General features: G+C 40.0%; 1 protein-coding gene and 1 non-coding gene across 2 annotated transcripts; both read left to right on the top strand.

Moving 5' to 3' along the window:
* Nucleotides 1-806: 806 nt before the first annotated feature.
* Nucleotides 807-9151, top strand: malt3 (MALT paracaspase 3). The gene is made up of 15 exons (XM_008282104.1): nt 807-873; nt 1132-1201; nt 1304-1428; nt 1628-1766; nt 1914-2089; nt 2295-2391; nt 2889-2924; nt 3027-3230; nt 4054-4231; nt 4398-4472; nt 5123-5250; nt 6570-6719; nt 7363-7517; nt 8093-8209; nt 8303-9151. Exons 2-15 carry the CDS (start codon nt 1159-1161, stop codon nt 8633-8635), a joined length of 1956 nt encoding a protein of 651 aa, XP_008280326.1. The 5' UTR covers nt 807-873; nt 1132-1158; the 3' UTR covers nt 8636-9151.
* A 1139-nt stretch (nt 9152-10290) lies between these two features.
* trnah-gug (transfer RNA histidine(anticodon GUG)) lies at nt 10291-10362 on the top strand. The gene has a single exon. It is a non-coding gene; the product is annotated as a tRNA-His (tRNA).
* Nucleotides 10363-12829: the final 2467 nt, after the last annotated feature.

The following is a 12829-nucleotide window of genomic DNA, read 5'->3' as shown; positions in this document are numbered from 1 at the left end:
TTTAAACCTAATGATCATTTGTAAATATGGTGTCTACCTATATGCCAGTGTAAAAGGGAGGCTAAAAGGAATATACAGTAGATATATTATATATTTTAAAGTACACAAAAAGTAGTAGTTCAAAATAAACATTACCAGGCATTTTGTTTAAAAATATATTTTATTTAAAGGTTAATGAAAGGCCAACAAGAGTTTATACATATCCTAAAACATGTGGACATGATTGAATATTTTTAAATGACCTGTCACATTATAATGTGGTAAATGTTTTGCAATAAGACAGTATACACACATTGTATTATTATTATAAAAAATGTAGGAAAGATGTTGTGTGCTACGATGTAGGTCCAATTTTAAAGTCTGTTTACTGTGACTTATATGGTTTTACTTCCTAAACATACCACTAATAAATCTAGCATATGGCTCCTCTATCTCCAGTGCGTTCAGTTTTAAAGGCAAATGTTGACTTTGTGAGTCTCCAAACTCTGACCTCAGCCTGTGATTTGTACAGCACCTGAAAAGCATCCAGATTGCTCATTACCGTAATGCCAGGAAATGGAATTTTACTTGCATATCCCTTCACCAGTTTACATGATTGACATCTACCTAACCGGTGCAGACTTGACTCTTTGGGTGTTTTTCAAATATAAAACACCATGTTATTGTATAACTAAAAGAACACGAATTGAGCCAAAGATGATATTTCACTATTGCCATTCTGAAAGACGCTCCTTTACTGTACTTTACGGTAAAGTGTGTGCGCTCTGTCTCGTTCCGGGAAAGGAAGCGTTGTTCTGTCGATATATCGAAGTTATGAACGGTGAGTTCACACATTCTTGCGGAGCTGCTCAACAGGTGCGAGGCTGTCGGCAGGTATGCATTAAAAACATGTATATTCGTAGTCATATTAAACACTGAGAGGTTTGTTGTCTTAAATAGGACATTTCTAACAGTGTTGTTGTCTACGGTGTACTGTTAAAGCTGACTTTACCAGAAATGAGAAGTTGGCGACTGAGGCGAAACATTTAACACGGCGATTTCCTAATGCTAGTAGTTTATGTAACTTTTGTGTCGGGCTTTTAGCGAATGGAGTTGCTTCATTTTTTTAATTTGCTTTTTTTTTTTTTTTAGTCTGTATAACAAAAAGAAAATGCACTGATGACTGGATCCCGTCCCAAGCCCTGCCAAATGATGATCAGAGGTATGTTGTGCTCTCCACACCACCACAGCACCGTTTCTTTTCGTCACTTGCACATTTAAGTGTAATTTCAGACGACTGAAATTCTGACCCGGTTTGTTTCAGACATTGTCATCGTGCAGCATCCTGTCTGTGTGTGTGTTCCTGCGAACCACACGGTGACCCTGCGTGTCCGCGCTGAGGGCACAGGCATCCTCAACTACCAGTGGTTCTCTGAACATGACAAGCAGGTTTGGGGATTTTACAACAAAATAAACTCACCTAAAACATAATACTCAACAATTTTGAATGGTTGTTGCTGTGAATGCTTGTTCTGATGTTCTGCTCTTTCCTAAAAAAGAGATCTGATCTCAATTATCAATACAAGACAAGTGAAGATATTGAATAAAAAACATCTTTACTGATTTTTATTTTTTTCCCCCCATCAAGGTGCCTGGCGGTACTCAAGCAGACCTGACCATCAGAGCTCAGAAAACTCAGCTCTATGTGTGCAGAGTGAACGACCAGTTCTACAACTACGTGTTCTGCGAGTGGGTGAAGGTGAAGGTGTTGGACATTGATAAATCAGGTAAGGCTTTTCTGACATTGTCACGTTGATTTATCATGTACACGTGTGTTGCTGGCATCGTTTTGTTGTTTTGCACATTTACAGCAGAGCCCTATGCGTGTTGCTCGTTTCCTGTGGGTTTCTAATGACTTTCTTTTCAACCAACAGGCCTGCCAGCTCATTGGCAGGGTGAGCCACACATTGCTATCAACCCTAAACCGCAGAAAATTCATCATGGTGCAAAACTCACTCTCCGCTGTGCTGCCTTTGGAATCCCTGCTCCACGTTATCAGTGGTACAGAAATGGACAGCCACTGCTGGACAAGACTAGTGACACAGTGCAGGTAAGGAAGCGAGTGTTTATTGACCTCCCTGCTGATAGTGACTTGTTTACATTTTGCTGTCCTTTTATTGAATCATACACTATTTAACAGCTATGTAATTTATTTAGTTTACATACCTAATGTTATCTCAAAAGTATGAATTGTGGTATAGTAAACATAAGGACATGATTGGAAAGATAAACAATATAACCTATCATACTTGCAGATTGACCGTACAACAGCTGAACATGCAGGATCCTACCTGTGCTCAATATCTAACGTGCTAGAGGAGAGATGGACTGAAGCAGTCGATGTTGACATTGGTAAGTCATAACTAAAACTACTGTTATCAGCGCTGTAAAAATCTGTCTTTTCCCAATATTAGGGTTGTATTTTCCATTTTCCTCTGACTCTACTTCCCCTTTTTCTAATAAAAGAGGTGTGAAGAAAATCTGTTTTTCCTCCCATGCTCTTCATGCCACGGATTTAGCTCTGAGGGTTTGAGTTGTTTCCATTATGCTGGAGGTACTTTCCAATTTCTACAAACTAAAAAGGAAGTTGTTCGACTCCAAATGGTACTTGGTCCGAGCCTTTGACACACAACAGGAAAGTGATGTAAAGTGAAACTAGCTCTTGCGGTGTTTCTCCTGTTTACAACTTACAGTGTGGTGTGGACAGAGAATATGGCAAAAAAGAAAAAAGAAAAAACGTTTTTTTATAGTGCTCTGTAGATTTCCCCCACCTAAAATCAGTACCAGTACTTTAGTTCAGACTGGAGTTAACAAAAACTGATTTTGTGCCTTTTTTTCACATCCTCTAGTACAACCTGAGCAGCTTGTTCCTGCGGCACCCACAGGTATGGTTTAATGGAAAGAAACACAGAGTCATGCTACTCCTGATCACAGCACGTACTACAGTTTCCTTGTGTTAATATGACTACCTTTGATCTTCTTTTTAGCCACTGATAAAGTTGCCCTGCTTATTGGCAACCTGAATTACTTGCACCACCCGCGCTTGATGGCCCCCATCATGGATGTACATGAACTGGGTAACCTCCTGCAGCAGCTTGACTTTAGAGTTGTTTCCTTACTGGATCTCACCAGGGAGGAGATGCTGGCTGCTATCGACAAGTTCATCGAGCTCCTTGACAGAGGAGTTTATGGTGAGTACAATTTCCCTATATGGACTTCTTTCTGAATTGGGTACTAATCAGCTAAATGGCAACGATTCAACTTCTGTCCTTGGAGAAATGATTATTTTGGAATTTAATGATTTTTGTGGGATCTAAAATGTTGTCATTTGTCACGTGCTGGGGTCTTTATCCGCTGTTGTTTTGTTGCCAGGGTTCATAAACCCATAAATGATTTACAGTGTCTTACTTTATATATGGCTAAGTAGGCAGATAAGGGTAAAAAGAAGTATGTATGGTGCTTCATGAACGCTTGTAACACTGTAGGAGAGTAGGTGTACATAGTATTTGTAAGTGTATTTTAAAATCAGGAAAAGAAAAAACCCCGACTAAACTCCTTTTTCTTTATGTGTATGATATTCGGTTATACAGTGTTGCTCTGTTTGACTTAATACGTACAAGCAAATAGCTTCAACAGTGAGTCATGTTGTGTAAAGGACTACTATTATTAACCAGCAGGCACGTACACACTATAAACATAGAGCTGTAATATAGAGTTGTGTTGATGACCAGATTTAAACAGCGATAGGTAATGCTTCATCAGAATGATACCACCTGTCACTGTTCTCTCTTTCTGTTGTTCATAACAAAAGCAAAGATAAACTCTTGATCAGTCAGATGTGTTTTGAAGCATACTGCGCTTATTGCTCTCCTGAGTGACTTCCAAATATCATGTATGATTAATCCCAGAATTGCACAATCTGTGCGGTGCAAAATGTGTCATCTATGCTTCTTGCTGTCTTGCAGTGGTAACTGGATGTGTTGGTTTTTTTGTTTTTTTAATCACTCTTGACAGGCCTTTTCTACTATGCCGGTCATGGGTATGAGCATGCTGGGAAGAACTACCTGGTTGCTGTTGATGCTCCGCAACCGTACAGAACTGAAAACTGTGTCTGTGTGCAGAGGGTCATGCGCCAAATGCAGGAAAAGCAGACAGCACTGAGTGTGATCCTGCTGGATACCTGTAGAAAATGGTAAATGCAAGAATGAATTTCTGTTTTCACAACAGGACTGTGATACATGCATTTTCGCGATTATTTGTAAACTAACGATTGTACATCATTCAAATCAGTTAATGTTGCTGTAAAATAAATCTCAGTGAAACACATTCTTCTAAAAAGTGCATTTTTCTTTCTGTAGGTACAACCAGCATTGCATACCATCAGTCATCATGCCATTGGGACCAAGTGGGAACACAGTTTATGGTTATGCCACGTATGTACTTTTCATTAGTTAAATATGTAATTGCAAACACTGAAACCAAAGCAGCTCAGTGATCTAACAGTCAGCTTGGTAGTTTAATTATTATTAGCCTATGACTTGAGAATAGCGTTCCATATCAGTCACTATGAGGCAGCGGTTTACCCGTGGTATGCAAATTGCCAATCATCATACTTTATTTACGATGGTGTTGAAAAGAAAATGCAGCCAGATGGGTAATCTCAACCTACATGTCAGAGTCATCAACTTTCCCCATGCAAACACATGTGAACAAGAAGTGACGCTGATGTCTGCAATCTTTATTACCCGTCATAAAAAAATAAAATCAGCAGCGTTTGATGACTTTGAATATCCCAAAAATGAACTGGAGATAATGCTTGAGGACTGATATCCAATTTGCAAAAAAAAGTGGCTTCCATAGGAGGAAAAATCCTTCTGTTTTTATTCTTACAAGGTCACTTTCACTAATAATAATAATTGTTATTGCGTAAGACTGTAAGTTGTGATATTGTGACATTTATTAAGACAGTTGTCGTAACATGACAGTCTCACGCCTTTCGAACCCAAGTTAAGTATGTTAAACAAGCCTAGCTCATTTTTTTTGTTCCACGTTTGTATAGTAATTCAATCATTTATCACCACAGATGTGAAGATGCTGAGGCGTTCGAGGTCCAAGATGGGGGAAAGAGTACTGGAATCTTCACTAAGTACTTGAACAAGCACATTCTAAAGGCTGGGAAAGTCACACATGTCTTGGAGATGGTGTCTGAGGGTATGTATTTCAAAGAAGGTTGCGGTTTTGACTATGTAAACATTAACATTAATTAACATGAATTCAAAATGTGTCAGCCTAGAACTAAACTGAAACATTGCTGCAACAACCATGCTGTAATTTTTAGTGGGTGAGTGGACATGTGTGAGCCATGTGCTGATGACTAAAATCATTAGCACGTGAGACTTAAGTATGAATAAACTTGAGGTCGACTCAGTTTCCAAAATGTATAAACCTTTTTCAGATTTTTATTCTGTTAATGATTGGCGCAATATTTCATATTTTATTTGGCTGATAGTTACAGAACCAGGGTACTTAGAGCTGATGGGAACAGGTTGTTCTTTGGCGTGCTTGATGGACCACAGACAAGTTTTATAATCGCTGCCGAATCATTTTAATGTTGTTTACTCAGGACTTGTAAGTATAGCTGTGACTGAGCTGGGGTGAGGAGTTATCAAGTTGTCCAGTCTTCAGGGGGTGTTTGTCTGTTTGATGAGACTCTGGTAGGATAATTTTTTGAGGTACCATTAGCATGTGACCTCATTCTTTGGAAATTCACACTGTTGGCAGAAGAACAGCCAGAAACCCGAGAGCTGCAGAGTGCAGGACAGCTGCTCTGCCGTTTGGGCACCTCCTGCCACAGGAGCTCTCATGGGTTCACTCACAAATCAGATCTAGCAGGACAGGACACCCTGCTGACAGCACTTTGTGTGTCTGTGTTTATGTGGAAATTTAGATGAACAAATGCATCATTAGCTGTGGGGTTTTTTTGTTTTTTTTTTACTTCTGGTTTTAACTTTAAATCATCATACGAGCCACAATGTACGCAAAAACGTAGACATTTCTTAAACTAGTTTAGATATCAGCTAATGTTGTCCAAGAATTGATGCTGATTTCTCACCTGTGTGGTAAAACACTTCTAAAGCCTTTTTAAATATTCCCATGTTTGTATCTGTTTATTCTAGTGAGGAGGGGTTTTCCAGAACAAATTTAGACGAGCCAATTACTGTGAATATTAACTACCTAATTTGTCAAATTTCCCAAAGTTCCTCAAATCTAGCCGTGTGAATCTGATCAACTTTTTCTAAAACTCACTCATTACTCACTCTTTGTTACTGCAAAACTCCAGCAGTGTCATGATCTAAGGTGTTTTTATGTAACTGCAGATTTTGCATATATTTTACCTGTTTATTGATTATTAATTGTTTTCAAAATTGGCCAAAGTTGAACAGGTATAAATGTGAGGGGAAAAAAATGGAAATTGTATAGTTTGTTTTGCCATCATATTTACCTGCACTTTATCCCTTTGTTTACACCAGATCTCGGCAGGGACCCTCTAGTCAAAGGAAAGCAGGCGGTGGAGATTAAACACACGCTGAAGGAACCTCGATCCCTTACAGATAAAGTTCGGACCACCGGCCACACAAAAGAACTACACCTGCGAGATGCCTGCTGGAGACAAGCAAATAGTGAGTCTCAGACCATTTTTAAAAAAAAAATTCTAGCCAAAATACTATTGAAGACATGAAGGATATGTAAATATATATTCACACCCCACATATAGTTCATATAGTTCACACATAGTCCATCCAGTAAATCACAATTTCATCTCATGATCTGTTATTCGAGGAAGAGATTGTTCTGTTTAGTTGTCGTCACACCTCCTACACTTCAACTTGTGACAAACTAACACTGTGGTTTAATGTGATTTTTTCAGCACTCTTCCAAAGAAGCTACGCATTGCTTTAGAGAAATCAAAACAGGGAACTTGTTAATTTTACAAAGTGTAACGTGTTGTTTTGTTGGAGGGATGTCATTTATGACATCGTGAACTTTCTCAGATGTGCTTAACACTGACACTGAATCTTAATGTTGTGGTCTGAACTGAGAATCTCCTCATTCCACATCAGACTAGACAAAAGTCAGCAGCTTAAAATAACAGAGCAACTGAAAGTTCCTAATATGGTTAATCTGTTGCTCTACAAAATCAACTTCTCTATTTCTGTATTTAATACCATGTGGAAAAAGCATTGTCAAAGTAAGACAGTTTTGAAGCGTGTTCTTTTTAGTCTGCATTTTTTAAAATAAAACATTTTTCACATCTCTTTTCAGAGGTACCACGGAAGAAGCGGCTGATGTTTCTTTGCGGAGTGGAAGTGGAAGTCAGCTTCTCAGCTTTGTTCTCGAACGTCTTGGTAGCTTTTGCCACTGTAAAGACTACAGGCCCCCGAACCCAGGACTGCACCGTCACTCTCAGCGGCATACCTGTAAACATTTTACATTTATTTAAAACTATCAGAGTTTTACTGTCTGTCATACAAATAGGAGTTGCAAGGAATCCATACAGTGATGCAGTTTTCATAGGGACACAAAACACAGTATAAATACATATATACATGTACATAGTCCTTATTTTCTAAGAACTAGTAAACTAGACAGTGGGTTTTAAAAACTGCAAGTTGTAACTACATCATAAGTTCCACGCTGCTCACGGCAGATCGCTGTCAGTTTCCATCAGCTCTAGGAGTTTCTCAATGATGACCATTCACACCCACGTGTCAACATGTCTGAGGAAGTTCTGCCCATATATAGGCTTCCTGCATGCTGCAACCACAGACAAAGCAGGAAGTTTTAATAGTAGTCACTTTAATTGTGCAATACATCCCTACATTAGACTAGAGAATGTTGGACCATACTGACATCTAGTGGCTGATTTATTAACCTGCTGAAGAGCTTTCTGACAATGATTCAGTGATATAAACATTATGAATACAAGAGCTATTTATCTTAATTACCATGCACTAATGATACTAATAAAACTGTTTATGTTGTGACTCCTTAGGCAACAGAAGACATATTCTCCAGGCCTGGCATGTCAGAGGAGATGGACTCTCTACTATTTAGGCAATCTGATAACCCAGACTGTACTTTGAGACTTTGCGCTCTTCAGAAGCTTAAGGTATGCAGTCTATGATGTATGTCCCAGTTCTGTTCCTATGAGGCGTTGACTTCTTTGCAGTAACTGTATTTTGTTTGCTGTTTGCTTTGGCAGGAATCGATGCTCATCAAAGTGGATCTACACTATACTCACAGAGACAGTAAGCTGCGCCAGACAGAAAGCCAGCAGGTGGACATAGGAAGGCCAATGGTGGCTTCTTGTAAACTGTACAGGAGGAATCATGCGGCAACAGGCAAGAAGCAAGAAGGTGCCTCTGCTCAAAGTATGGGCAACATTTCAAATGACAGACCCCCACTGCGACAGACTCTGCCTGGCTCATGTCGTCCTTTCACTCGAATGGCGGTGTGCGCTGTCAAGAATGCAGTTACACGGAGCAATGAACCTGAAGAGAACGATGAGACCGAACTGCTAGACTTATACAATTGACATCTAATCTTTCTGGTTCTCCTTTTGTAAATACTACCTGGACATTTTGATGTTTGCTGCAGTTGCTGATCATACATCTTATGTGTCTATGATTGATGATGATAATGAATGAGTGAATGACTGAGACTTGTGTTTAGCTTGTGTTGCCAGCCTTTAATTCACCGCGCAGTACGGAAAACATGTTAACACCGTACAATGATGTAATCAATAATTGTATACTACTTATAAAACATTACTTGTGTATGACACTTTATCCATCAGTGGTAAGCTGGCTGGCCTAATTTATCAAATGAAGACGTTACCGTCAATAATTTAAATAAAAAAGATTCTTTTGGATAGATGTCACTATTTTATTCTGCTTAACAATAAAACAAATAGTGTAGATGTTTTTTGTTTTTTTTTTGAAAAATACAGGTTGTATTGGATGTATACGTTCAATTGGATGTGTATTGGAATATATATATATATATATGTAAATAATAAAAAAATCCTTCTTATCTCATAATGAGATTGTAATCCTGCCTGGGCAAATTTTAATTTTGATGGTGACAAATATATAGTGAGGTCTGACACATTGCAAGGTTTTAATCTGACATAATCTTCACACTTCACCATGGTGTGAACCTCACATTCTTCAATGCTGTAACCACCAAAGGATCACACAAAATTTTCATTCAAATACATATGAAGAGGTGTGATACATCTTTTGTCATGTTTAACAGTCACACAATACTGGTACAAATACTACATAAATATAAATGATTTTAATCATTTTGAAATTGTAATTCTGATCTAATTCAGATTTTTAATTTAGTGTGGTTGAATTTTAAACCTGGGCAGGCTTACAATCTCAATTTGTTATCAGGATGGTTTCAATTTGGTCTTGACGAAATCTAAATTTTAATTCTGCCTAGGCAGATTTAATATTTACCCAGGCAGGATTATGATGATATTAGAAGGATTTTAATTTGGTCTAGGCAAAATCTAAATTTTTGTTTAATTTTTTTTTGTGTAATTAGGACTGTGACACACACACACACACACACACACACACACACACACACACACATATATATAAAGTTCACAGTGATGCTGAATTCAGCATTCCCTCATGCAGAAAAGGCGAAATTTGGTGTTTGATACTGAAAATGTAATAACCCTCCTCAGGTAAGCATACCTGAACAAAACTTACATACATTTTCGGGCAGTTTTAAAAGAAGAAAAACACAACAGTACACACATCCGTACTCACGTTGGCTCGCTTTAAGTTGAAAACGCAGCAAACTTTTAGCACCTTGCAAAAGTGCAAGCTGGTGTCAGACGAAGCTCGCCTAGAAGGTAATACCTGGATAGCAAAAACGGCTTTTATGTTACACTTTACCTTGTTGAAAAGGTTTGTGTGGAAAAATACATTTCTTTGACACCTTTAGTCCACTAACTTGAGCTAACGGTAGCTAGGTAAACGCTAACTACCACTGTTACCGTTACATTTGTGGCTCAACTTTATCGCGACAGAGAAGAGCTTGTTCCTGCCTCATTTCGTCACTGAGGCTCCTAATGCTCCTAATATACCTAAAAACATTAACATAGAGATCATTTTGGCTGCTGTTCTTATTGGCACACTTCGCCCCAGCGCACTCAGTCCCCGCTAGCTCGCCGTGATCGTATAGTGGTTAGTACTCTGCGTTGTGGCCGCAGCAACCCCGGTTCGAATCCGGGTCACGGCAGAGAATCAGCTCTCTCTGAGGGACAACGTTTTGGACTTTCACACGCGTATTCTACACTACTATTTATGTGAAGGCACAAATGTGCGACCTTAATATGATATTTGGTATTCCTGAATGCACGCCGTTAACTTTTTTGTGAGGCTTTCCAATCAGTTGCTGTCTAAATTTAATTTGCCTTAGGTTGGAAATAACTGCATTTAAACTCTTGCAAAATTGCACATATATTACTTTCCACCATCCTTAGAAAAAAACAAACCCTCAGGGCTCAGTCACCAGGCTGAGATGTATTTTTTTCTTCCCGTCTTCATGACTACAAATTAAAGCGTAATGACGACGAGTGGCCTGCAGGTGGCGGTCTAATACATCCAATATCCACCTGATAGGACGCAGGCAGAGGAGGTGCTGTGACACCTGGGCCCGGTGGTTTTAGGTCAACCTGGCGTGGCTTCGCTTTCTTTAAGTCACCCCAACAAGACAAATCTGAGTGGTTTTATATTCTGGCATTACTTCTGGTGGCATAATCTGAGTGGATATGTGGAAAAAAAAACATTAAGGCTTATTCGCACTCATGATTATATATTTATGGATCTCAAACCAAACAGGAGTTGAATGGAATTTATTATTATTGCTTTTGGTTGACCCAGTGGTGCTGCAATGTCCTAATATGGCCCAAATAAATTAAAGCTATATATTTAAAGTCTGTTTTATTTTAATGATTTTTCATAAATAGGAGGCAATTTTAAAATATTTGCTTAGGAGATATCTGTGGGTCAGAAAAAAAAAAAAATACTGCAAACTAAAACAGAGACAAAAATGCCACACACGCTCCCGTTGGCTCACTTTGACGTCAGTTTGCGTTGGGACCCGCCCGCTCGCTCAAGTGGCAGCGGTGAATGGTGAGAGATAATCCTCGGCTCGACCGCAGACACACAAACAGGGCTTGAGCTGCCTCTGGATCTTGGATGCGGGCATCCTCGGATTCTGCCTCCTTAAAAAGCACGGGCCCGCAGCACCGGAAACTTAACGGGACAACAATGGTGCTCGCCTCGGCGGCTCAATCCGTGGCTGCTGGTCGTTCAGGGGACCCGGGAACGTGGTCAATGTGACATTCACTCGAGTTTTATTGTTCTGGTCCTGTAGACGCAGACGAAGCGGCGATTCTCTGGGAAGATGTTGAGCCGATTCATGAGTGGCAGCATCAGGAATCTTGAGCGGGAATACAGCTGCACGGTCAGACTGCTGGACGATACGGAATATACGTGCACCATCCAGGTCAGTCACCTGTCCGAGGCTGTTTTATTCACTCTGCGGGGCCGAGCAACGCTTGCAATTTGTTGTCTGACCAGGCAGACAGAAGAGCAAGTGTTGGAGGGACAGCAAGTGCCTGCATGCCCCGGCTGCTGGTTGAGATAAACTGCAAACCCTCAGTAGAAATGTGTTATTTTTGTCAGTTCCAGATAGTATGAACCTAGATCAGAGAAATGCACTTCACTCACATGACCTACTATTTCCTCAGCCGTCAGTGATGGCAGGATTGGAGAGTCAGGGAGCTCTGTAGTAGCCTCAAGACATTGCATTTCCCCTCAAGCTCCTGTGATATTAATGACTGAAAATGATTGTTTTTTTTATTCATCGGTTTGTCCTTAGCTTGAGGTAGTTTCTTGGTGATTGCTGCAATGTTGTTGCTCATGCAGATTCCCCCTGAACCTCTGACATCAGTGGGTATCCCATGCAGCATGACTGTATAACACACTACACTGACAGGAGCATATCCATGTGTGCCCTGCTACGTTGATGCAGGATTAAATGTTATCATGTGCAGCATTTCTTCCCCTAAAACGGGCATTTACTCCAGTGAAACTATTGATGTTGTCAGCTGAGACGTGTTGCTTTGAAATTCTCAACAAGCCAAGGCCCTGATGATAAAAATGTCTTTCTCTGCCTTTTGTCTAACTACTACCAGCCTTGCTTTGATGATTGTGCAGTTTTATGTTCATGCTGATTTTATGAAAAGTAGGTGAGAGGCCCTGTCACTTCAATTACAAAACAAAATAGTTCCATTTGTGGATGCTGTGTAGTTGTAGGAAAAAGGGATGTAAGGAAACCCTTGGAGGATTCTCTGACTAGTCAGCAACACGTAGACTCGCTACACTCCACGACATACCGAAGGAATCATTTAACCTGTGATGTGGAACAATGAAGCCTTAATAGAACATGCACGCTTCTGGTCCCTTTGATATCGGTTGTCATCAGCTGGCTATACTGCCATTGCTCCTCTGTCCCCCCCCCCCACCACCACCACCACGAGCAAGCGTGAAATAGATACTGCAATTACTGTAGGATCGTGACTGTGTGCCCAGGTTGTAAACAGACCTGCATTTCTGCTCGGAGAGCTGAGCAAGAGATGGAGCCGGGCCAGATGGACTGTGAAGCCAGCAGGTGTGCTGTTTGCAGCAGAGTCGTGTGG

This window comes from Stegastes partitus, unplaced genomic scaffold, assembly GCF_000690725.1.
Source record: "Stegastes partitus isolate 25-593 unplaced genomic scaffold, Stegastes_partitus-1.0.2 Scaffold259, whole genome shotgun sequence".
Taxonomy (NCBI): Eukaryota; Metazoa; Chordata; class Actinopteri; family Pomacentridae; genus Stegastes; species Stegastes partitus.
This window is presented reverse-complemented; position numbering and strand designations above follow the sequence as displayed.

Coding starts and splice junctions, on each gene's coding strand:
- malt3 (XM_008282104.1), top strand. CDS start 1,159: ATGACTGGATCCCGTCCCAAGCCCTGCCAAATGATGATCAGAG. Junction 1,429..1,627: donor TCTCTGAACATGACAAGCAG/GTTTGGGGATTT, acceptor CCCCCCATCAAG/GTGCCTGGCGGTACTCAAGC. Junction 1,767..1,913: donor GTTGGACATTGATAAATCAG/GTAAGGCTTTTC, acceptor TTCAACCAACAG/GCCTGCCAGCTCATTGGCAG.